The sequence below is a fragment of the Nesoenas mayeri genome (assembly GCF_963082525.1).
Source record: "Nesoenas mayeri genome assembly, chromosome: 11".
NCBI lineage: Eukaryota > Metazoa > Chordata > Aves > Columbiformes > Columbidae > Nesoenas > Nesoenas mayeri.
The window spans coordinates 13000350-13026825 of NC_137563.1; the positions used below are offsets into that span (position 1 = coordinate 13000350).

Genomic DNA, 26476 nt, shown 5'->3' on the forward strand with positions numbered 1-26476 from the left:
GGCGGGCGGGGGCGGAGCGGCCGCTTCCCGCTCCCGCGCAGGGCGGCCCCGCGGCTCCGCCCACTGCGCTTCCCGCCAGGGCCGCGCTGCTTCCCCAGACGGCTGGGGGCTCGCAGGAGCCCCGGGGCTGCTCTGTGGGGTGTCAAAGTCACGATCAAAAATGACCCGAGGATGGAGCAGCACCACTATGGGGACAAGCTCAGCTGGAGGTGTTTGGCCTGGAGAAGAGAAGCTCCAGGGAGACCTTAAAAGGGGCCAACAAGAAAGGTGGAGACAGACTTTTGAGCAGGGCCTGATAGGGAGGGTCGTTTTAAACTAAAGGAGTGAGATTCAGGCCAGACATGAGAGTGGTGAGAGCCCGGCCCAGGTTGCCCACAGAGGTGTTGGGTGCCTACCAAGGTTTGATTGCAGGGTGACAATAAACCCTGGCAGATGTACTGTTAACCCCCTCTCCTCCCCACTTTCCCCCTTTAACCACTCCCTCCCCCTTCCTACTAAGGACAGGCAATGGGGAGGGGAGGAAGGACAGAGAGAAGAGAGCTGGAAAAAATTAAAAATGTTTTACTAATGCTACTAATAAAACAGAGAAAATAATACAAAATATACAAAACCAACATTCAAAGTCCCAGCAACTGCTCCGGCAGATGAACACTCCAGGTCCCCCTACTGCTCCTCACAAGACTTGTGCTCTCATGGCAGGGGTTGGACTAGATGAGCTTTGAAGGTCCCTTCCAACCTAAACCATTCTGTGAATTTAAGACGGGTCATAAAACACCCCAAACCAGCCATCATGGCCTTGTTGCTCAAGAGTTGCTGCCGAAATCCTCTGCTCCAGTCAAGCAAGAGAACGGTTCATGCTGGCCAGGTGCTGCCATGAACATGCATGTACAAACAGGTATCTCTAAACACTCTGCCAAATACACCGGAGTTACCTTGTGCAAGGCAGGAAAGAGGAAGCCAAGCGCACCTCAAATGCCCTTCACTGCATCTGTGACAAGATCACGGTTAAAAACATTAATAACCAAAGCAAGACCTGGGGTAGAGCTTGGCACTCCCAGAGGCTCTCCAGCCCCAGTATCCAGGGAATAAAGCTTGAAGCTTAAAAGCATTAACTATATATCAGGAGAACATGGCAAAATATTCACAGACTCAGCAGTGTTGGGTTAATGGCTGGACTTGATGATCTCAAAGGTTTTTTCCAAGCAAAATGGTTCTAGGATTCTCAGACTTACCTTTCCGAAAACAGCTCAGCCATCGAGCTCTGCGAGCAGCCGGGAGAGGAGCAGGGGCAGCTCCAGTAACCGTGTCCACGGGTCCCACCTGTCCCCGATGGAGCTGTAGAGCAGGCTTAGGGATTATTGTCACTGAAGTAGCGGAGTTGCTAGAAACAGACATAATTCTATGTGTTTATAGCACAAAGGTCCAAATAAATGGTTTTTAAACTCATAAGTTTATTTAATTCAAGTTTTTGTACTTGGCAAATGTACAAGTGTCATAAGGTTTAGCAAAAGAAATAATAAAAAAAATAATAAACAATTACATCTTCAAGTCTTGCTCTATACAGTATTCACATGTTGCTAGTTACAGTATTGAATAGGAAGGCTGAAGGAACTGTCTGGCTTTGGGTTTTGGCGGTGCCAGGACTCCCAGCCTGCCCGCAGCCCCTGGTGTGGCCGCGACGCTGTGCGGTGCTGAGCCGGAGCCAGACCCGGCTGGAGCCTTCGAGCCGAACGGCCTCCTGGTCCTTCTGTACTTGCTGTAACCCCTGCAAAATTCAGAGAGAACACACCTGGGTCAGGCATCTGCTTTACTGCCACATTCCCTGCACCCATGGTCTGCTTACATATACACCTCCGTTAGATTTTCTACAAGGCTATGCTTTCATTTTTAAAAAGTTGGGGTTTCTTAATGCACATGGCTGCAAAAATACCTTTGAAACGGAAATTGAGTGTAGCTGTTGCTCTGGCATTTGCCTAAAGGCAAGAAGCAGCTGAAACAGGGACAGAGAATGCTGAACACACCCAAATCCTATTAATCCAATTAGAGAATCAACATTAAGTGACACTTCAGGGTCAACAGCATTTAATGACTAATATTTTAGTAGATGTGAAGGTGAAAAGGGTGGGAGTAAAACCTGCTGAGCTGGGAACTGCTATTTGCTACAAAAACTGAGGAAAAACAGGGCAGAGAAGGACAGACAATGGCAGAAGCAGTGAGTTTGAATAAGGCAGGCGATGTTTTCTCTTTGCTGATTAGTGTAGCATTACAGCAGTGAAATGGGAGTGGTTAATATACCGATAAAACCTAAGAGTCTTTAAAATTCAGGCCTGACTCTTCAGGCAGGGATTTCACAGCATGTTTTGGAGAGCACATTAGTGCTGATCAGAGCTACTCTTCCAAATGGCCTGAGCTCCTCCCGGCTGAAAGATAATGCAATTTATGTGACACTTAGAGACTGAACAAAACCTTGTTCAAAGAATTATCTCAGTAATGCAACACACAGGCTGTCTGCATAGCTGCCCTTTTGTACGTCCTGTTCTCCATCTCATATTCCAACAAGGTAAATCTCTACGCTGAGGGGTTAAATAACCCAACCATACCACGGGGAACTTTAATTTACTTCCTTTTTGTGCCAGGCAAGCAACGAGCACAGCAAACCTTTAAAGGCACAACTATAAAACCCAAATCAGAACTTATTGCTCAAGTTTTCTAATGTCACCTCCCCTGTTTTTAAAGAGGGTTTGGGGAAGGCAGAATTTCTCCAACCATTTCTCTTTGTTTGTCCTCTCTCAGTGCTGATTAACCAACGTGTTTTAAAGCATAAACCTTCAGCACAAACTGCTACTACTGGAGTTACCAGACTGATAACTACAGGAGCTGCTAAAATAAGGGCATCAACTTGAAGTTCGAGGCTATTTCATCCCCCTGTGACGGTTTGGTGGTGGATCTGCACTAGAAGCTCAAGACCAACCAGACTCCTGGATCCAAACATCATGGTCTTGGTGCAGTCATTGCTTTGCATGGTACAACCAGAGGGAGAACCTGAATTAACAAGGGGCTAGAAGCTGAAGTACAAATATTCCATAAAATCTTATAAAGATGGCTTGAAACTTCTGTTTCCAAGCACAGAACCCAGTCAGCTTGCTAATAACAGTTATGGCAGGACACCAAAATTCAGTGTCACTGCTCAGCTTGTGTCAGTCAAGCATGAGAAACAAAGGACAAGTGTTAAATAACCTTCCTCACCAGGAGCATTTTAAATAGAAATTGCTAGAAAACCGAAGTTGTTAGCAGGTACTCGGATAATTTTAGTGCCATTCTTCAAGCGCACACTCACTCAGGAAAACTCAGCAGGGTAACAGCGCAGTTCTGGGATCATCGCTGTGCTGCTCTGCGCTAAGAGGAATAACCGGTGACCACAACGTACCCTTTGTAGTGAAACTGCTGGCTGCCACCGTGACTTGTCTTCTTCCTCTTCGAGTCTCTGAAGTTGGGTGGCCTTTTCCTTTTCCTTCTTTGGTTTGCGTTATTGCAAAAATAGCTCGAGGTTGTACCTACATCTTCTGCGTCCTCATCGCTCCCAGGTGTGCCGGTGCTGCCCGTCGCTGTGTCCACGCTTTGGCAGGCAGCATCTTCTACAGAGAGACAGCGAGTTAAAACAATTAAATACAGACACTGCCTGGACTGGTCAGAACTGTGGCCAGAACACACTGGCTGTCCCAGCACCACCATGTTTCGTAGGCTGCTGTACAGCCAGGACCGCAGCCAGTTTTGGTTTGTCTCACAACATAAGAATACCAGCCCATTGTATTTTCCCTAGCTTGGCTTCTTCTCTAAACTCTTTCGGTAACACTGGGCTTTCTGCCTTTACACTCTGTTCCCCATGTCAGCTGGCAAGAATTAGGGAATATAGCAGCAACACTCCAGTCAAATATGGCACTTGTTCTTAAAACCAGCATCAGGAGATGCTGAAGGGCTCAGGCAGCTGAGAGCTCCTTCTTCATCAGTTGCGATCAAGAGGGATGTGAGTCTTTGCACAGGCAGGAGAATAAAATGGTTAAAAATCAGGTTTGTAGACATGTGTTTATTCACATTGTAGCGTATAAAAGCACAGCCTCCTTAAATGTAAACATGAATCACTTTAAAATTGCAGGCCCCAATGTCTAATTTTATAGCCAAGCTGTATCAAATAGTCCAGTTACAACACAGGCCACACGCTGCACTCAGGGGATGTTACGAGATTGACTGGTTTGAGGGCTCCATTCTCCACCCAGCTGAACTCTGTATTTAAGGCTGGAGCTGCGCAAAGGCCCCGTGAAACACCGAGAGCTTGTACACCCAGCTTGGAAAGTTTTTCACGTTTGAGCGAGGGCTCATCAGCAAAGACCTGGCTTTGCTGACCTCGATTACCATGAAAAATAGCAGGTGGTAGTTATTGATCAACTGCCAGGCCACGTTACCTCCTACACAGTACATGCAGGTGTAAAAATATGCAGAGGTGCCACACCTTTAACTTTAAGGTCAGAATTCTAATTATAACTGAGCATATTACATAAATCCCAATAACTAACAGGTTTGGATAGAGCAGTCTGCTCAGTTCTCGTTTTTCAGCCTTTCAGAGAGAGGCTGAATTTAACTAATGATAAGAGAGCAAAGACCTTTGTATGTTCTGAAAACATGCAATTGCTCCCTTTTGTAATTATTGAACTGCAAAAAATTAGTTATTTGTACTTAAAACAAGGTAACTTTTGAATGAAACTTCTGATAGAGGAGCAGAAAAGGGTATTAAAGACCATATTTAGGTACAAAGTATACTGAACCTAGGAGGGTCCATTCAGAGTACTTCTCCATCACTTTAATTATTTCTGCGCCGTATTTTTCTAGTTTGTCTTCTGTGACACCATCAATCTGCAGTAAAACCTCCGCATCAGATGACAAGGTTTCTGTAATGTAACAAAGTACCGATTAGACACCTCGAACAAATACACTTTTTCTAAGAGAGATCACGGCAGAGTCTTCTGGAGGAAGTTCATTCCTTTTAGTGCCACACTACACGTTTAAGCCCTTGAGGTAACAAAAACCTGACATCACCTGCTATTTTCTTCAGAGTTGAAGTACTGAAAATATTGAAGTAATGCACATCGAAGACTTTTCCAAGCATTTTACATGTGTCTGTAAGTTCCCCGAGGCACTTTTTAACCATCTCTTCCCGCTGTGACATCTTTGCCACGGAAGCTCTTTGCTTTCTGATGGCGCTGGCGCTTTCTGTTTCATGGAACTCCACCTGTTAAGATAAGCAATCAATAATTCCTGCCCGGGGAGTCACTGCAGGGCAGCAGCAGAAGACTGATGGGTAACACAGGAAAACCGAAAGCATTCTTTGATGGACCAAAAAAGCTATCTGCCCAGTATATACATTTTAAATGATTTTTTTTTTCCCACAGGCTACTCAATTGGCCTTAAATTTCTTCTCTAAAGAACAAGAGGAGTATATGTAACAGGGAAAAACCCCGAGTGCCCAGTTCCCAGATGGCTTTGGAGGGAGGTCAGTAGGTCTAATGCTGAGGGCTCCGCTCTTCTCCACACACAGCACTAACGCAGGAGACGTTGCCTCCAGCAGCTCTGGGACTGGTTCCATGACCTCCTCGAAGTTTATTTTCCACCAGAGCTCACTGATGACTGGAAAAAAAATAGTAGAAAATGCGGGAGAAGGCGACACTGGTCCTTCCATTCTTAACCAGCTTCTCCTGTCTTGGTTATAACTTTCCCTTTTGTCAAGCTGGAATCAGATGGATGGGGGAAGAGAGAGATTTAATCCTCTCCAATCCTCTCAAACTCACCTTTTGCCTCACAACATTATTATTCCAATACTGGACTAGAAATCCTGCTGCTTGGATCCTGTTCCCTGCACCTCCTAAAGATAAGTTCCTGTATTTCAGCTGGCAGGAAACCTACATTTAAACTCTGCTAGGGGACATGCTACATGAAAACTGTAACACATTTGTGAAATCAGTATGTTGAAGAAAAAATGAATAGTGCCACACCTGTAGTGAGCCATTGAGCACAGCCGGAGCTTTCTCTCCTAGAACCACATATGCCACAGCTTGGTCATTAGCTGTGATATACAAATCTTCATCCAGAATCTTGTCCAAGACCAGTTTTCTAAACAGCCTTTCAACGTTATGCCTCGAGTAGGCAGCTCCCTTCCCAAATATCCCAGACTGAATCTTCGCACTCTTTGTACCTGTGCAACAGAAATCACAGGATTAGCTGACATGGGTATGTATTTACAGACCGGGGGGGATTCCCGAGGGTATTCCATGGTCTATGCACATAAAAAAAATTGCAGTTTTAGCAGCAGAAACTCCAACCACCACCAGAAAACTAATATAATCAAAAGAGCAACCTAAAGCGCATTAAAGCTTTAGTCTGATTTATTTTGGATCATTAACTACCCAGAGATTTCTGGGATTCACAAAATGTATCTGCTTTTAAACCACCACTGGTGTTGTGCAGACCTCCCAAAACTCAGTCAGGAGCTGGTGCACCAAGCCTGGTCTCCGAAGAACAGCACTTACCTAAGAAAATGTCCACCATCATATTCAAAGTGTATCTCCCAGAACCCGGATTTCTCTTTGCGTTTATTTGTCCCATCTGTCCACAATGCTCTTGCACAAATCTTATAATGCTCTTCACTTCATCTGTTACATTTCTTGATTTGTAATCCTATTAAAACAGACTTGATTAGGAAACAACGTTATGTGGTTCTGTGCTAATGCAAGTTGTTACTGCATGAAAACCACCTTGGTTTTCATTATTGAGCTTTTTCCAGTCATGAATGAATTTTGTTCCAAACACAGAAATAGTGATTTTCTAGTTCATACATCTACAGTGCTACAATAGTCACAGGAACTCAGGATTTGATAATACTCTGAAAAATGCAATAATGCACACCAGCTGATTGCACGCAATCTCTATTGTGTGAATTCCAGAGAGCGAGTGGCAAGATTGCTGCGTGAACACGGGCAACGAGGTCAGCCCTGGGGAAAGCATTCCCCTCGTTACTCTGCTGCCATGCACCAGAACTTACACTTCCATTTGCCTTCCTAAATGTCACGTAACCACTTTTTAATGCAACTAAAATCAGCTTAACAACACTGTAAATTAGGGGTGTGATTCTTACCTTCTTTCTACTGCAGTTATCACAAATTACTTCTGGGTGATCTTTACAGAAGTTGGGATTAAAGTTAGTCTCCCCAAAGTAGGCCAAAAGCTGAATTCTCCGGCAGTCGACTACGTTCTCACAGTAATGAACCATACTGTACAGGTTGTTAAAGTGGGTCTGTCGCGTGTGACTGTTTCCATCTTTCTCCACTGAAATGCAAGAAATTCAATTGTATTTGTTAAATCTGCACTTCTGCATTTTTATATATGATCAGATAGGCAAAACACAATATTCTTTTTTGCTTAAAAAAGGACAAGCAGGTTAGTACAGACCTAGCCTAGGACGGATTTTACCTCTAAAGTTTTAAAGACTGAAGAAGGAAAGAAGACTAGAGTGACATGAGTCAGGAGAGAGATACATATGAAGGAAAACGTTTTGACTAAAATTAATTCCAAGTGACAAAAATCTCTCACTACAACAACTCCTCCAGGTAAAGATGCAGCTTCCCTTTGCACTCCCACACCACAGGGTATTTCAAAAAGATGGACTTCAAAATTGGGTCCAACTTTTTGCAACACCCTGTACTGAATGAGAAAATAACAGAGCCCAGATGAAAAGGAGACCAGTGACCAAGTGACTCTGTCAATCTGCATCTCCTGTAGCTTCCACGTCAAACTTTATGGATTGATTACAATGAGTGCAAGCTCGTTCCTGGAAGCATCAAATCTGCATGGTTTAGATAAGAAAAGCAGGGGAGCCTAAGTCAAGTTCCAAACACAGAATTATCAGGTTAGAGCAATACTTTGGCTTTAATGCCTGTGAAACAGTTTTGAAATCTTCAGTTATTATCATGAGGAAAAACAAAAGAAAGAGGGACAGGCACTCACTGAGGATGAGCCTCCTGAGCCGGGTGACGTCGCTGTAGCTGTAGAAGAGCAGGCAGTGGGACATCTCCCCATCCCGCCCGGCCCTGCCCGACTCCTGGTAGTAACCTTCCAGGGATTTGGGAAGAGACGCGTGAATCACGTAGCGGACGTCAGGTTTATCGATTCCCATTCCAAAGGCGATGGTTGCACATATAACCTAGGAAGGAAATAACAATTTGTTACACAGAGTTACGGAAGTTATTCATGCAGCACCGTGCACTGACAACAGACAGGCAATCAAGACTACAAGACTGTGCAGAAACGAGAATTCCAAATTTAACTCCGCAAGGTGAGTACAAAACAGCAAAGCCACCTCTCCTTTCAGAAGAGCTACTCCAGACAAAGGGAAAACTCCAAATTCGAGTCTCAACGCACAATTCAGCCACAAGCCTAGAGCTGTGTCAGAGCCTGGTACTGCTCAGCTCTTTCCTCCTGGAGTGTCATCCCTCGGTGCAGCGCTGCCGAGGTGTAAAATTCCCAACAAACAGACTGCTAACGTGTTTAAGCAGATCTGTTCAGATCAATTATTTAATACTGCATCCAATTTGGCAATAACATTATACAACTTTGCTTCCGTTTACGAGGCCAAGAGGGATAAAAGTGCTTCAAGTCCTATTCACGTTTTCCCCCAGCTGCTTTCCTTCACCTGGCACCCTTCCTGATTAACCCACTTCTTCTGCACCAGGTCTCTGTTGGAGTCGGGCAGGCCAGCGTGGTAGGCGAGAGCAGCCAGACCCTCCTTCTGCAGAATGGCCGCTGTTGTGTCACATTCATGGCGGGAAAGGCAATAAATTATTCCAGAGTCATCTGCAAATATATAAAAGAAGATTTGTGTTACAATACAGCTTTATTCCCTTTCACTTGCTTAACAGTCACACATGTCAAGTTAATATATTTGTTGCAACAGGGAGAGGCTGGTAAGTGTAAAGCAATAACTACTTCACAATAAAGTAATTTTATTACTATCAGTGTTTTTGCTAGTTTTGCCTCACCCAATTTCCTGTTTTTTTGGTGAGGTGGAGTTAAGAAAAGTTTTCCTGTTCAGTACTGTGCAATCTTAGGATTTCAAATACATGAGTCAAGTAGCACACAACACAAGAGCTGGATCAATAATATAATTTTGCCTCCAACTTGTTGTTCTTGCAAATATATTAGTTGCTTACAGAAAGGCACAAGTCTGGGTTTTTTACAGCATTATAAGAGCTTTTCCTGCCTTAAAAAGTAGCTCACAAATATGCGGGCACGCACACAGTGCTGCTCAGTACTCACGGGGATGGTATTTTTTAATCCATTCCAAGCAATCTGTTGCCACCTTCTTCGGCTTCTTGGGTAATACATCGTATTTCAAGTTATGCCTGTTGAAGCTCATTGTAAACCTGAAACACAACAGTTTATGGGGCTCGTCAGCTTTGTGGTGCAGGAATCCTCAACAAATATTGACTGGAATGGCCCAGACTCGACTGACTCCTACTTGTTCTGCATCATCTGCAAAGGAATTATTGTCCCACTGTGCCCACATCACCCATACTCTGGGTCTAAAATTCCTGCATTTTTCCTGTGGCTATGAAAAAAAACAATGCTCCATGCACTATACAGAAGGAAGAAATGCCTATAACCCAAACGTGCACACGGCCACTGCCTTGTTTTCATTTTCCTTTTGAATACCTGCAGCCACATTTGACTGATCACATTTGCAAAATAGAGCGCCACCTCCCTCCTTCTATCCTAAAATACATCTCTAAAATAAGAAATTCAGCAAAACAGAATGCTTTGTTTCCTCATCACGTACAAAGAAAACACCCACACTAATGAGAACGTCTGCGTGGAATTTAACCAGATACAACTACATCAGTATTTCAGACAGACCTGCAATGGTCTGCTTACTTTACTAAGTTTTCCACTCAAAATTTTTGTGGGACAAACCAATGGTTTCATGGAACTGCTGAGCAACTTACACTTGTGGTTTCAGCATCTCGAGCTGATTCTGAATGTCCTTCTGCACGCGGGGGTTGGCGGTGGCGGTCAGAGCCATCATGGGAACAGAGCGGAACTTCTTGCGCAGCATATTCAGCCGTTTGTAGTCTTGCCGAAAATCATGACCCCACTAGTTCAGAAGCAAAATTCAGGGATCAGTGAGTAAGGTGCCCTGACGAAGCCCTTTGCTGCCCTGAACAAACGAAGGGAGGGTCTCACCTGGCTGACACAGTGGGCCTCGTCGATCACAAAGCGCGCCAGGAGCCGTCTGTCGTAGAGGTTTTCCAGGGCTGACATGAGCCGGCTGCTGGCACAGACCTGGGCACACACACATACACACACCCATGGCATTAGAAACCAAACACAGCAAAGGGTCACCCGGCCAGGAACACAAACAGCACAGTGCAGGAATGTTAACCTCGGCTGCATAGGCAGAGCTGGAAGGCTAAAGAAACGGCAATGAACTTGTTTTAATTGACAGCAAAGCAGCTGGTGTGGGGCTACTGCAGGGTTCTAGGATCTTCTCTCCATTGGTCCTACAGTCTGAGCAAATTTAAATTATTTCTGTCACAAAGGACAGGGAGAGATGATGTTGGAGAAAAAAATGTAATCCCACACTAAACCATCCCCTCGTACAAAGCTCTCATGGAATAACGATATCCCGCCTTTAACAAAGAGGTTAAATACAAGAAAATCTTTGACAATCACGTATTACCTCAACGGTTACATATTTTTTTCCCTGTATTATCCCATCCATAGTAGTCCAGATTCTAACAGCTACTTGTCAGCAATTAGTCACTAACATGTACTAAGATATATTGAATTGAACAGGTATGAGGGTTTTGTTTTAAGAATTTAGATTATATAAACACAAACAGTTCTCATTCTTGGTTAATTACTGATTGAAATCAGTTACATCTGTACAGAGTCTTACTGAGTTATCTAAAAAATGCTGAACAGTTTTTTCCCCCAGAAGCCTACTCTACGCTCAGTGGTTCATAGCGATCCTCCTCTTGTTGCCTCTGTGATTTTACAATTCAAAATAAATACAAACCTTCTCAGGGGTAACATACAGAAGCTTTATTACAGGATCTTTTTTTGACAATTGCATATATATTTTTGAAGCATCAGCATCTGTTCTGTCACCAGTCAGATATGTTGCAGCAATCTATATTAAAAAAATATATTAAGTTTTAATATGTGCAAAACAGAAGAACCTTTGAATACAGACTTACATCTAGTTATAAACACAATAAAAAAGTTTGTGCATTTACCATCCTCAGCAAATGGAACATTTTCAGTGCTGCTCTGTGTAATTAGAGGCAGCATTCGAACGCACATCATACTGTAAACACCACAAAATTTTTCTAACAATAAAAGCAAAAGACTATGAGCCAAATTCTATTCTTCTGCTCCCAACTCCAGTAGCAGACCAAGAGCTGACTGCGGGGATTTATCTGCTTTCTCTGAACTCTTTCCCATGAAGACAATAGATGTGATGTTTGCTTATTGCTCAATGTGCTGTAAGTTTGAGACTGAATTCAGGAAACAAAGTTTATAGGAGCAGGTAACACAGAACAGCATCGCATCAGAGAGACTGAACACAACTTGGAGCAGCAATTTATTATTAAATTTGAAAGTATAACTTACTATTTGTGCTGCACAGTAACAATGGAACTGGATCCTAAGGACTGCCAAGATGTTCTAGTTTATCTAATTCAGTTCTTCCCAAACAACTTTGGGTGCTTTTGACAGTTTCTGTCTCACCAATTTTTCCAGTTTATATTTGAGAGACTTCAGACTTACTGTAAAACTTCAGATTTCCAATTCACTTCTCTGCAGTTAAACTAAATAAAGTGAGCTGTGTGAACTTACATCCAAAGTCTTCAGCTTCTGAACCTGATCTATGATCAACGACCTCAGCGGAGAGATGACGATGGTGACTCCGGCAGAGACACACGCTGGTAACTGGTAGCACAAGCTCTTTCCCCCGCCTGCCAGAGGAAAGAGAACACAACAAATGTCAGAAATGGAGAGGAAACAGACCGTGCGGAGATGAAGCACAAAAGCGGAGACCTGTTTCTTACTTCCCGTTTTACAGCACTTTCAGAAACACTGAACTGTTACCTGCCTTTCATCTGATACCTGTAGGATGAGTGAAATATTATGTGAAATATTATGAAAGGCAGAAATTCAGTAACTGCAGTCAAAATACCACAGTGCACACAAAATTCCAGAAATCCTGCAGCCCTGGAACTCAAGCAGCACCAGTTATCGCCACCCCTGAAAGGCACAGAGCAAAGCTTGGCACGGGCCCTGCAAATGGAGCTTTGGGTCTGTGGAGCACGTGCCGGGCTCGGAGCGGCAGCTGCCACGGCTGGACACGTACCGGTGGGCATCAAGATGAAACAGTCCTCGCCCAGCAGCGCCGCGTTGATGGCCTCCAGCTGATTTGTCCGGAAACAGTGCAAACCAAACTTTTTGTGAAACGTATTCATCATTTCTTCAGAATGGGGAAACTTGGTTCCCCTGAACCGTTCCAGCGCAGGGTTGTTCACCGGCTGATCTGGCAGACAAAGCAAACGCACCGACAGTCGGTTACAGTGTCACGTTGCGCTGTCCCTCTGGCCACACAGAACTGCTTCAGTACAACAGGTTGCTCAGCACCACCTCAACCCTTTCAATCTTTTAAACTCAAATCGTGACTTACTAAAAAAAAAAAAAAAAAATGGCATTCATCTAGAATTTAAGACCGGCTGAAGTGTGAATTCTGATTGTATGCAAATCTCTGGGAAGAAGCTGCTTGTCTGTATAAAATGCACAGTAAGACACGGACAGACTTCATCTCTGCCACAAACAGCTATTAACAGGCTCATTAATCAGCAACAGAGACTGAATGAAATGGGTTGACACCTTCACCCTTTACCAGCCCTCCTATGGTAACCACAGGTGACCCACCCCATGCCTGGGAGATTCGCTTTGCTTCACCAACTGCCCATTGTTGAACATTTTGCATAAACAGCTAAAACTGTTGCACAGCTTTGAAGCAACAACTGCAGAGTCATTATTTAATTAAAACACAGAAATATTCTAGTTTCTAATTTCAGCAGCACCATCCCCTCAGCAGCCTGCGTGGCAAATAAATATTCAAGAAGTTTGGCATCACTTGGAGGAAAAAATGGAAGATGACTTGCAAAGAGAAACCAAAAGAAACTTCCACAGAAACAAAAGGTGTGGATGTAATCTACACTCAATTACTTGGCCTTAGGTTCAAAAGTAAATAAAAATTCTAAAAAGGGCAGACTGTAATCCTACTGAGTGTAGTTTACCTGAACTGTTCTTTGTTGCCATCACAAAGCTGGACTTCGGGGCAGCGGCGCTGGATACTGCAGCAGCTCCTTTGACTCTGGACAGGATCTTTGATGACAGCGATTTGGTGGGTGGCCCTTCCCCAATGGGCTGGTACGATGGTGCCGATGGCGTTTGAGGTGCCGAAACATTCACAGAGTTCTCCCAGTCCTCATCAAAATCATCAATATCAAAGTAATCGAGGTCAAAGTCAGTGTCGTTTGCAGCTGAGCTGCCTGTGGTGGGGGCGGCAGTGGCAGCTCTGCTCGCAGGACCAGCAGTTCCCACCCCGGGCTCCTCGCACCAGCTGCTGCCGTCTGTGCTGCTGGCCTTGGGAAAGGGCAGGGCTGTCGTGCCGGGGCAGCCAAGTTCCTCCACGCTCAGCTTTGAGGCACAAGATGTATCCAAGGTTTGATTTGTTTTGGTGGAAAAGTTGCTTGGATGAACCGTCCCGGGCTGCACAGTTGGGAGGTGTGTGGGTCTGGGTGAGTTTCTGTTGGACACGAAGCTCGAGCTGGTCCCAGCACACGGGGCAGCGCCAGGCCGGGCCGGGGGGTCCCGCTCCACACACGCCCTCCCGCTCGTAGGAAAAGTGTCGCTTGTGCCACTTTTGCTCCAAGTGATGGAACCGGACAGCAATTTTCTCCTGGAATAAACGGCAAGGGAAGGAAGAAGAAAAAAAATATTTACTCACAAGCAGTGATTTATCAAGTTCTGCAACACACATGAAACAGTTTTGTCTCCCTCCTATTCTACATATTAACATATGGTGGTTCCATTGTATTCTGTGTCACTACATTTTTAAAAACATTTCAAACAAATCTAGGGAAGAGAGATTAAAACCAGAATGCAGTTGAACAAAATAATTACAAAATGACCACATCTGCACTGCAGACAGAAAAATAAAATAATTCCTAATAGCAAAGAACTGAGCCTGACAAGATAGAGCATAAAAAAAAAACCCAAACATCACCACCACCTTAGAGGCACAAACCTGAAGTTAAAAAAGTAAAAATATGCTCGGAACAAATCATGTTTTTATGTACTTTCTAAAGACTCTGTCTGACTACAGCAATAAGAGGAAATAGAATAAATTAGTTTTACCAAGAATGTTCAGAAAAAGCACGTAGTCACAGTCCAGTAAAAAAAAAAAACCAAAATCCCAAATCTCAACACTTTGTCCACACATTGTGTCATTGGGTGATGAGGAAATTGAAGGAGCAGCTGCAGCAGCGACAAGCAGACTGACAGGTGACACGTTCCTGAGTATGATGAGGAGCCATAATCACCCATGAGTGCTAATGAGTCTCCCAGAGGGAATATTAAATTAATGCCTGCGGTGACAAGAAGTCAGGATGACACCTGGCAGGCGGTGTTGTCACCCGGCTTCCCTGGCTGTGGCTGTGCCTGTTCCCAGGAGCACAGGACAGGCTGTGCCCAGGGCTGCTGCGGACCCCATCCCAAACCCCATCCCTTCTGCTTGCTGGCAGACTGGGATCCCCACGCTGCTGGAAGGATGGGCTGTTTTTTACCTTCCTTCTGCCAGTTATTTGAAGCTTTTTTTGGTGGGATGGGGACACCTGCAGGCAGGAGCACAGGCAGAGAGCTGGGGCACAGAGTGGATGGGCAGAGGGACCCACCTGAGGTCTCTGAGCCGCAGCAGGTCCCTGGCGCAGGACAGCGCCTGCAGCTCCCGCAGCGGGACGGTGTCCAGCAGCCGGCACATCTCCTCCATCACGCCGCGCAGCCTCTCGCCTGGCAGACACAGGGTGTTTTAGCACACAGCAATGCGGATTTTTATTAGAACATGCAACAAGATGATACCAGTGTCCCAAAAGACAGTAAATTGCCATAATAAGTCTGAATAATTTACTTTCAATATATTTTTTAAAGTCCACTGGCATAAAGAAACTGTTTCTGTGTGCACGAACTCAGCTCATCTATGTATTTTTGCCCTTGCCTTTTAATTATCCACCTATATATAATTTCCAAACTTTATCATGGTTCTTTCAAACTTATTTCCAAAAAAATTCAAGTTTGCATGTTCTGTTTATCTCAAATTACCGCTCCCCAAACACCCTAATACATATTTTATCAAAAAATTACATTGCGATCCTAGTCTAGGAAATTCTGTAGAAAACCCCCCAGAGGTGAAAGTCAACATTTGTCACCCCCCTCCCAAATTCCATCCCACCACAAACCACCACAGTTTGGAAAATATACATAGATGGATAATTAAAAGGCAAGAGCAGAAATACATGGATGAGCTGAGTTCGTGCACACAGAAACGGTTCCTTTATGCCAGTGAACTTTAAAAAAATATATTTGAAAGTAAATTATTCAGACTTTTCATTCTACAAGTGAAACGCGGAAGCAGTTCAGCTCAGCAGTGCCCACAGCCATAATCCATGGGAACCAACCCAAAACCACTGTGCAGCTCCAGCCTAGAGAGATGTGTCCTTGTGCCATAGCTGATGTGGGCAATGATTTGGTCAACCTGTGGTTTTAAGTTCTGAAGAGATCTGTGCCATACCCCGGACAAACCCGGACTCAGGAAACTGACCGAGACTCAGCCCCCGCCTCCTCGTCCCCATCAGCCGCCACCAGTTAACACTCTCAGCTTACACGGGATATACAGGAGAACAAGAAGCTGCAAACTACCCCCAAAAATGTCAACTTTGAGCTGTTTCCTGTACCTGCATCCTCCGCACCAGGATCACTGTCAGCAACAGGCTGCACTGTGACAACCTTCCCAGGCTGGGACTCGGTGCTGCTGGGTGTGGATCTTCCCCCAGGGGGAGACTCTTTGAAAATATTACTAATGTTAAAAGAAAAAGTCATTAAAATACAGATCTCTGTAAATCAATGCAATTCAATAAGTTTATTTTCTAAGATAACAGCATTTAAAATGAATGTAAAAGACAAATTTCTGAGAACGTAATTAAAACACAAGTAGCTGAGCAGCTCGTCACTCATCCCATGTGCCAACATGTAGACACTCGCTTCAGTAATTCTTTTTTTCTCCCACTACAAAAGGAAAAATAACTCTGCTTTTTCTGAAGCAAAAGGCACCTTAAACACTAGCCATAAACCAAAATGTATTTCATAAAACATTAACAACGGCTGCCAACTACTGACCTGCCAAGCAACACACACTAACACTCAGTCTGTAACTTTTTAACACGTTTCATGTCTTTTTTCGGTACTTTTAAAAAATCATCCTAAAGACAGACGTTTTTATGAACGACCACTACTCTACCTGATGCTTTTCACAGAGGGTGAGCAAGAAGGCGGCTCCTCAGGGGAGGGCGGCACCACGTCCAGCTCATCGTCCTCATCCAGCTCCAGGTCAACACCGTCATCATCCCCCCACGGGGGGCGGCTGCTCCCACCACCGATCGGCTGCTGCCTCTGGCCGCTCTGATCCTCAGCACCTGAAAGAGAAGCATATTCATATTGTAGGGTAACGTTGTAAACCACTATAAACAAAAACACAACTGAATAGAGGGAAGAATGACTGGCTAGATTGCAAAACACTTGTTCAATACAGTTTTTAACTTCTAAAGGACAAAAAAAAGAAAAAAGAATACTGCTCCCTTTTCTGCCTCTATTAAAAACAAATGGACAAAACCCCCACAAACACTCTTTAAAGTGGAAAAGTTAAATAGCTTGCCTATAGTTACCTTACCCTGTCAGAAGGGAAAAACTTAGAGGTACATTTTCCTACAAGGTATTTTATAGAAAACTCCTGCTGTATTAAATACTACCTTTTAAAGAGTGAAGACTCATCAACTAGCACACCCTCTGTGCCGGAATTAGACGGTCAATTTACATGTATAGTGTATAGACTCCACCACTGCCCTGGGCAGCCTGTTCCAACGCCCCACAGCCCTTTGGGGAAGAAATTGTTCCGCAGATTCAAACTCAACCTCCCCTGGCACAACTTGAGGCCGTTTCCTCTGGTCCTGGTTCTTGTTCCTGGGGAGCAGAGCCCGACCCCCCTGGCTCCAAGCTCCTTTCAGGCAGTTCAGAGATCAGAAGGTCTCCCCTCAGCTCCTGTTCTCCAGGCTGAACCCCCAGGTCCCTCAGCTGCTCCCATCACACTTGTGCTCCAGCCCCTTCCCCAGCTCCGTTCCCTTCTCTCAACTTGCTCCAGCACCTCAAGGTGTGTCTTGGTGTGAGGGGCCAAAAACTGACCCCAGGATTTGAGGTTTGGCCTCCCCCGTGCCCAGCACAGGGACGGTCACTGCCCTGTCCTGCTGCCCACACTGTTCCTGACACACACCAGGACGCTGTTGGCACCCGTGGTACCTGCTGCCTGTCAGAAACGAGCATGCAGTTCCCTCTGATTTCTAAACAAATCAAAGCCCTTGCTGTGCAAACACAAACATGTTTTCTTGCAGCTCACTGGTGCTGTAAAAGAACAGTTACCTGGGTGCAGCTCTCCCCCATCATTGTCCAGAACCAGGCCAGCGGGTGAGCTCTCCCAGTCGCCCCCCCCCGCGGGCGGGTCACCGCTGCAGGGAGCCAGGTCATCCAGGCAGATCAGGGACTGCTGGGACAGGGGCCGGGGCTCGGGCTCCGGAGAGGCCTCCCCGCGCTCCGGGGGGCTGCGCGGCCCCGGGCCAGTGCCGGGGGAAGCGCCGGGCGGCTGCTCCGGGCGGGGGGTCGCTCCGCCGCGGGGCTGCCCAGGGTGGGACAGAGCCGGCGCCCGCCCGAACCTTTGTGTTTCCGACAGGTCGAAGTCATCGATGTCGTCCCACTCGTCTCCCGCGGGGGCGGCGGGAGCAGCCGCAGCCCCGGGCCCGGCTCCCCGGGCGGGGGCCCCGCGCAGCCCCTCGCTCCCGCCGGGGCCTCCCGGGGGGTCTCGCAGCCCGCAGCCCGGCCCGAGGCCCCGCTGGCCGCCCGCCGGGAAGAAGTGCTGGATCTGCGTCCTCCGGGCCGCGGCGGCGGGGGCGCCCGGGCCCAGGGCGGCGTTCACATCCTTGTCCCGCAGCGCCCCGGCGGCGGGAGCGCGCCCGGCCGGGGAGAGCTTCTTGAACGTGAAGCCCCTGCGGAGAGACGAGCCCCGTCAGCGCCGCGGACTCCAGCCCTGCCGCTCCTCGCCTCGCCCCAGTACTCACGTGGGCCGGGGCCGCGGCGGGGCCGCCTTCCCGAGGCCGCCGCGGGCCGAGTGGAGCCGCAGCTGCTCCCGCAGGTTGTTCTGCGGCACGGCCGCCATGGCGGGAGCGGGCGGGGCCGCCCCGCCGGCAGGGGGCGCCCTCCGTGCCGCGGAGCCGCTCTCACCGCCCGCTCACACGCCGCCGCCGCTGCCGAGCGCCCCGGCCCGCGCCCCCTTCGCATTCGGCGCCAAAACGTCGCCTGTGCTCCCCCATTGGGTGGACGCGTCCGCAGCGGAAGTGACGTATGTAGCGCGTCCGTTTCCACGGGAACGGCGGGCTTCCGCCCTTCACCACAAGATGGCGGGGCCGCTAGGAGCTGGGCACGGATCGCGGCGCTTTAAAGCTGGTTCTAAACGCAAATAGCGAGACCCCCCGGCAGGTTTATCGCTTTGCGCCGCCCGCAGGAGCTGCATGAGGGGCCGGTGTCCCCGTACGACACCCCCGGGCCGGGTCCTGCAGAGCACACGCCACACACCGCACCGGGACCAGGCTTCTTTATTCAGTCAGCGGCAGATTTTAGCGTGAAATAACACAGGTGCCCTGCCCGACACCCGGCCTTCTCCCACCAGTACGTGTTTATCGACTATTTGCAATATGCTTCTTGCTTTCTTCAGTAATTCATAAAATCATCCTTTCTCTCTTTGCATTAAAATACCCTGATTTTTAATACAAAAAAATACTAAAAACATTCAGTGAAAACAGATTAAATGTGCAAATCACAGCACTCTTCTTTCTCTAGAGAAAGAAAAAAATCACCTTCTAAGAAAATTTTTTAAAAATCTCTTGAAGTGACGTGTTGGTTGGGAAATGGGCACCTGAGGGCTGAGCTTTGTTGGGGCAGCGTCTTAAACCAGGGTAACTGCGGCATTTCCATTGGAGCAGCCCCGGCTGCCGCCGCTCCGCAGAGTGGGGGACTGGGGGAAACAGAGGCCAGTGCTGTGTGGGGAGAGCAGACACAGGTGCTGAGCTGTGCAAGCTGAGGGATCTGCCTGTGGGTGCCGACGTCCAGCACTGGTCAGAGTGGTGCTTCAGAGAATCACACATTGTTCGTGCTGTCTGGATTTTAGCATTCTGAAATCCATATGCCATCAGTCACTTCTTTTCCTACACCCGCTTCCCCAGCCTGCACTCTCCTCTCACACCTGAGGAACGGGGTAAGATGCACAAGCAGCAAGACCACACATATTTTTGCCGCGTTCAATGAGGAAGTACCTAAAGAGAGAAAGAAATGCGTATGAGCGAGTGATCCTTTCCCCGGCAGAGCCTGCAGAACAAGTACCTGCTATACCTGCTCTCACAGAAATCACTGAACCGTTTTGGTTGCAAAAGGTCTCAGAGATCATTGATCCAACTGTTAACCCAGCGCTGCCAAGTCTACCTCTAAACCACGTCTGTGAGAACCTCACCTGTGTGTCTGCTGAACCCCTGCAGGGACAGTGACTGCTGTCCCTCTGGACAAGCTCCTTTCTCATGCCAGCATGGGGATCACGTCCCTGTGACAGAGCTGTCACCAGCAGCCAGCCCAGCAACGCTCTTCCCCATCCCCTTACTGCACAAACTGGCAGAGGGAGCACCTGACTCTCAACAATTTTACTTGCAGCTGGAAGTAGTTGCAGAACCAGAAAAGTGGCTCCTGGCACAGCCCGTTCTCTGGCTGTGGGACCACGGGAAGGGACATGGGGCTTGCCTGGCACCAGAACCAGCGGAACGGGGGCTCCGTGCGCTGGGGGTGAAAATGACGGGTCTCTGGTGCCAAGGGTCAGCTCTAACCAGGCACTCCAGCACTGGTGTGTAAAGCCGAATCTCCTTCCTTGCTGAGATGGGACCATTTCCCCTCCCCAGAGTATGAAATGGCTGCCAAACTACAGCATGAGAGCATGAGGGAGAGCTGGAGGCCGAGGAGGAGGGTGGAACCACAGGTACAGGGAGCCTGGGGTGGGTGCGGTGGCACCGGGACCAACTTACCCCTCCATGCCCCACAGTGGGCCCCAGGAGTTCTTCACGATCCAGAACGGCGTCCCGTCCTCCTCACCGTACCCCACAGCCAGGACAGCGTGGTTCACCTTGTCCGGGGTGTGCTCGCACCGCGGGCTGCACGGAAAAGGGAAAAATAACACAGATTTGTTATGTGAAAAAGCAGCCTGTAACTAATCGTGGATTAGCCGGCATTCCTGATTGCGCTGCAGCTGCAAAAAGAACCATGGGATGCTCTGAACTTCAGCTGTGGAGAGCAGGGAGAGAGCCAAGACAAGGAGATGCTGCTTGGTGCTCTCGCTCAGGAATCACAGGGGACATGGGCCATTGATCTGAGCACACGCTCCAGCTTTTTGTTCAGAACTAATGTCAACACTCACACAAGAACAAGCTGCAGGGAAAAAACTGAGCAAAGGATTTTTTCCAATGAAAACCAGAAGCTCTTGGTGTATCCCAGTAATGGCTGGTTCTGCCCCAAAGCTCAGGGCACTGTTCTGCATTGAGCACAGGGAACAGTGAGTTCCTCCGTTAAATACACATTTCCCTGTATTGCCTCTGAATTTGCAGCTTTTAAATTGCACTTGATGAAAGTTGCTGCCTGTGATACAAAACAACACATGGTACAAGTACCTGGTTTTAAACATTTTCAAACTGCAGACAAGTAAAGGATCAGTAATCTCCACAACGGGTTTACTTTTCTGTTACCAGTTGCTCTAGTGAGCACAGGCTGACACCACCGGAGCAGCAATTATTCCATTCACTCCAGTTTTACATCTGCCTTAGACTGCAAACGAACAGAACCTCCCTTGGCGTGTTCCTCCAGCTGGGACCCTGTCACAGCGCCTGTCCTCGACACTGTGGGATCTCTGTTTGAATGGCAAAGCCACCGGCACTCGCCATGCTGCCTGCACTTCCCCTGGCCGTTCCCTGGGGCAGATCACTCCTGCTGAGACTCTGAGCTTCATTTTCCCTGCAGTTCTACGTGACTGAGGATTCATTACTCAAGTATGTTTCTAGTTCTCTCTAGGCAGGCACCGTCCCCTTTCTTACCCAACAGAAATCTGCCCTGCTGCACTTAGCTTCCACACTCTTTCCAAAATATAATCATCATCCTTTTAAGTAGCTTTGTGCTGACACAACACTTGAAACTTTCTCCTGCTAGGTCACTTATGTCTCAAACTCATTTTTTGTCTCTGCTACTTTTCTTGCACATGCAGCTGCAGGGAGGGATTGGCAGGAGGCGCTGGGGACCTGCCTGCGCTGCAGAGCAGCGATGGCTGAATAACCCACCTGCAACCGTACCAGCGCAGGTGTGGCCGCACCGCTCACCCCCTTCCTGAGCTCCAGCTGCCCAAGTCCCACGGAAAACTTACTGTGGTTTGGGCTTAGCCTAAGCAAACCAGACATGTTCAGCTGTAAGACCTGGGCTGGCCCTGCCATCACCCCCAGTGCAGACAGACAGACAGACGCCAGCCCCAGGCCAGCTCTTCCGAGTGCACAGACCGGCTGAGCTGCTTCCTCACGCAGCCTGGGCTGCAGGTCGGGCTGGTCCCTGTTTGCAGGCACCCTGCTCCCAGCGCCATGCTCCCAATGCTGGGAAATGGCTGTACCAAGGCTCAGGTGACTTGTATTTGCTGTTTTCTGTTTAAAAGCTAATGCAAGAATGCAGCCTCGTGTCCCTGTGTCCAGTGGTGCCAGAGACACAGTTCCAGCCCTCTCCTTCCCCTCGCCTTGCAGCTGCACAAATACTCACTTGGAGTAGACACCTTTTCTGTAGTGCATGAAGTTACTTGTCACCTCAAAGGCAAAGCTCACTGGATTGTGCTTCCCCACAGCTTCCACCATTCCGTCCTCGTCATACTGCAGGAAAAGGATCCCGGGTTCAATTATATCCCAGTTATGCTGGGACCAGTCAGGATCCCCCCCAGCACTCAGAGCACACTGGGGACAGCTGACCCAGCTTTCTGCTCACAGACAAGGAGCCAAGTGCTGCTTGCGTTGAAGGACAGGAGCCAAGAGCTCCTCACAGCCTGGAGCTGCGCCCGCTGTGGAAAGCAGAGCCCCAGTGCCTGGATTCTGGCTGCAGCACTGCATCGGTGCTGCCTCCAGAAAAGGGAGTAGGGCACAGGAGAGTATGCATGCCAGCAAAGAGCGAGCAAGCTGAAGCCCTGGACGTTGGGAAACATGAACCTCAGGGCCATACCTGTGTGATGTTGATAACGTCCCTGACAAACGCAATCGCCTTCTCTGGCTGGAACTTGCAGGTGCCGTTCTGTGGGGACAGAAAGGAGCCAGTGCTGGAGCCTGTGCTGGACCCCACTCTGCTGCTGCAGCAACGCACCGAAGCCACGCTGGAAATGTGGAAATACCTCAGCCCGGTACGGGTATGTGTCCTCCCCCATGAGACCTCTGTTATACAGTATGTACTCGAAGGCTTGGCTGGGCAGGCCCCTGCAAGACAACATGGCCAGAATGCAGACTAAATAGGATGGTAATGCTCCGGCAGAGCCATCAACCTCCCCCCACAGTCCTTCAGACCATTCCTGCAAACTAGGGGGGAAAGAGGAGGACAGTGTGTGCCCCAGACCCTCTAACGGCAGAAACTCCAGCCTGTTCCCACAGTACCTCCCTGCCTGGCACTCCTGGTCGTGTCGCTGCTGTTTGCCACAGTCAGATGTTCTCAGGGGTGCCTGGTCCCTGGGAGACACCAGCACAGGACCCCAAAGGCTCGAGGCTGCTGAGCCTGCCCTGCACCAGCTCTGTCAGCGCAGCCCCACAGCCTCCCACACGGAAAGGTGGTTTTCTGTGACCTTTGCCCAGCCAGCACTCCCTGCTACACAGCATGGGGGGCACAAGGGACCCACATCTCTAGCAAGGAGCTGCTTCCTTCCCTGGCCACCCTTGGGGAGCGTGATCAGGGCGTGCTCGCAAAGAAAGGACTAAGGAGGAGTCATGAGAAAAATAAAAAGCACCGAGAGTGGTTTTGCTGAGCTCTCTGAGCATTCCTCAGGGACTGCTGCTCTTACAGAAAGCAGAAGATTGCAGAAAGCTTTCCTTTCAGCCTCTCTAGCAATGCCGCTAGGAATTTACCAAAGGAGAAGCAGAAGTTTCTGTGGGTTCCTTCAAGCACCATGAGATGAGCATGACCCACGAGCACAGCAACAGACACAACCCCCCGTGCCTTCCCTGAGCATGTTAAAACTGGACTACACTGCACCCATGACTATGTCAGAAGACATTTTAACAAAACAGACATCAGACGAAAAACTAATAAGAGGAACAGCAGAGGTTCAGAAATGCTGGAGATTTAGTAAAACATTCTAACCGCTAGGGAGGGTGAAATTAAAATAAGCGAACCAAACCCAACCCAAAACTGGTTTCCCTGACATGTCTCAGCTACGGAAAAACCAAAAACCATTCCAAGATCTGGAAGGACCCTGGCAGTAGATCTTGAGGAAGGCTGTCAGTCATGGAACGTAACATACACTTATTTCTATTCTTTATTACTTTGTATTACTTACCCACTGCAGCCGTGGTTGTTAAAAGCCTGGGCGCAATCAACTAATTGTTGTTCCGCCTACAGAAAAGATTTTTGAGTCAGTATATGTTGAACAGCAGAACAAGTGAGACAAACGCGGCATGCCCGGCAGGCAGCGCAGGAGTGCTGGGCTCCCCCGGCAGCTGCTGTTCACCCGCTGCAAACAGGAACCACCCGCCTGAGAGGCCCCATGTCCCCAGAGGGGACAGGAAATGTGGATCCAGCAGCCAGGGTGCTCCGGCTGCCAGACCCATCCCTCCTCACAACAGCTGAGACACGTCCCACCCACAGGAGTGCTGGCTGACATCTCTGCCAAAGGTCAAGTTTGTTTTTAACACTCAGCTATTCTCAGTCAGGGAAGTGGCTACTGTCTTTCTGGTTCTCTGAGACTGTAAATCCTCGGGGAGTTTAAAAATAAACAGCCTCACAACGTGCTGCTTGCAGCAAGCTGTTCTGCAGCGAGGATTTGCTGCCAACTGGCAGCACCAGAGGTGGCTCTACAAACCACGGCAGTGCCCAGCAGCGGGGACCCACCAGCCTGCGGCCCCTGCATCCCATCCTGCTTGAGGAGGGCACTCAGACCCTGAGAGGGGATGGTGACAGGCACATCCTCGGGCACAGTGAGCTCCCAGCCATGCCAGGAGACAGGACCTGCCGTCAGTGCATGGGACAGGAAAATCTTACCAGAGAGAGGAGCTTTCCTGTTGCAATAGCAATAGCAGACTCCAAACACCCCGTGGTAGAAAAGGTCCAGCAGCTCCCACAAGGGCCCTGCATCAGAAACCAGAGAGGATCTGCTCCATAATGTGCCGTGGTACCACCGGCCTCCCCAAAACACGAGGGCCAGGGCAGAAGGACATGCCAGGAGCACAGCGCTGTGACTGCCTCCAGCAGCCGGGCTCTGCCTTCTGCTTGTTCCTGCCCCCCCGCTACCCTTTCCCCAGCCATGGGGGGCCCTGGGGGAACCCACTCCCTGCAGACCCCCAGCACTGCCCCTCCGGGCCCACTGCCCTGCCCACAGTGGTCAGCGCCCCGCCTGGCCCGCTCGTGCTGTGTCATCAATCACACACACTCCTCACTTGGTTTTTCACAGGCGTCACGTAATTTCCCTTCTTCCTCCAGTCAATGGAGTCGGGATATGGCCCAGAGCTGCGCAAGAAGTTCCCTTTGGTGGCCGAGCAGTTCTGCAGGCGAGGCGGGACAGCAGTGGCAGGTCACAGTGCTGGAGGACAGTGCCCCTGGCCGGCTGCCCTCCCTGGGCTGGAGGGAGCGGTGACAGTCACGCTGCCTGGGCAGCCCTGGCCCTGCAGCCCCTGCAGCCAGGGAGAGCTGGGCCAGCCCAGACGGCGCCCGGCCAGCCCGCACCGCGGCAGCGGAGCCCAAGCTGCGCAGGGAGCTCCTGACTCCCCAGAGAGCCAGGGCCGGGCCTGAGGTCTACCCCTAAAAACACAGATCAACCCGGAAAGCTGAAAGCAGAAGTGACAATCCGGCTAGAACCCGAGTAAAGACAGAGAGGCGGCTGGAAGCTGTGGTGGTGGTTCACTCGCACTTACCCGGGCTCTGGCAGGACAGGGCACTGCACTGTCAGAGAGGATTTCAGGCGACACAGCCATGGGGTGCAGCAGAGATGGGGTGCAGCACAGAGATGGGGTGCAGCACAGAGATGGGGTGTCCCCACGTGTGGGCACAGAGTCCCCCAGGACTCAGGTGCCCCGTCCTGCCAGGCCCCTTCCCACCACCACACGCTCCCGTGCCTTACCTGGGGCTCTCTCCACAGGTACAGTTTTTTAAATTCTGCGAAGGTCAGATCTGAGAACTGGTTCAGACCCACTAGAAGGAGGCAATAGGCACGTGTCGCTCATCGCGGCCCGGAACTCGGAGCTGCCGGGGCCGGGGAAGCGGCTCGTACTCTGGAAGCTGTGGTTCCCCGCGTTGTGCTCCTCGATCTGCCTCTTGTTGCCGAGGAAGATGCGCAGCCGCCGGGGGTACTCGTCCGGGCCGTACCGCCGGTTGTTCTGCGGGGCACAGCGCGTCAGCCGCGCCCCGGGGGCTCCGAGCCCCGGCCCGGCCCTGCCCAGCGCGGCCCCGGCGCGGGCGCCCGCGGCGCTTTACCTGCAGCATCCAGGCCTTGAACTGCAGCTCCTCTGCAGGAGAGAGCGGGAGGCGTCAGCGGCTCCCCCGGCCCTGCTCGGCCCAGCCGCGGGCCGCAGCCCGGAGAGCGCCCGCGGCGCCGAGTAGAGCCGAGCCGAGCCGCCCCCGCCCATCCCGCCGCCCCGTTACCTTCGGCCGAGGGCGCCCAGGGGGCGGCGGGCGCCAGGAGCGCGGACACCGCCAGCAGCAGCGACCAGGCCATGGCAGAACCGAACCGAACCGAACCGAACGCAGCCGA

At 49.3% G+C, this 26476-nt stretch overlaps 2 protein-coding genes across 2 annotated transcripts; both read right to left on the reverse strand.

Annotated features, from left to right (window-relative positions):
* Positions 1–1356: 1356 nt before the first annotated feature.
* On the reverse strand, positions 1357–18634 carry BLM (BLM RecQ like helicase; the record flags this gene model as incomplete). The annotated part of the gene is made up of 21 exons (XM_080351217.1): positions 1357–1765; positions 3428–3635; positions 4821–4943; positions 5092–5284; positions 6045–6244; positions 6579–6726; positions 7184–7374; positions 8053–8248; positions 8738–8898; positions 9361–9467; positions 10047–10195; positions 10285–10383; positions 11120–11233; positions 11941–12059; positions 12455–12631; positions 13395–13906; positions 15054–15168; positions 16110–16231; positions 16673–16847; positions 17845–18464; positions 18537–18634. 21 exons carry the CDS (start codon positions 18632–18634, stop codon positions 1582–1584), a joined length of 4011 nt encoding a protein of 1336 aa, XP_080207343.1. The 3' UTR covers positions 1357–1581.
* A 517-nt stretch (positions 18635–19151) lies between these two features.
* On the reverse strand, positions 19152–26476 carry CTSH (cathepsin H). The gene is made up of 12 exons (XM_080351529.1): positions 26368–26476; positions 26200–26231; positions 25997–26102; positions 25847–25917; positions 25167–25271; positions 24772–24858; positions 24071–24126; positions 22919–23000; positions 22753–22821; positions 22303–22409; positions 20541–20666; positions 19152–19787 (listed from the first exon to the last, which is right to left on the reverse strand). The coding sequence occupies exons 1-12, from the start codon at positions 26438–26440 to the stop codon at positions 19712–19714; spliced, it is 990 nt and encodes a 329-aa protein (XP_080207655.1). The 5' UTR covers positions 26441–26476; the 3' UTR covers positions 19152–19711.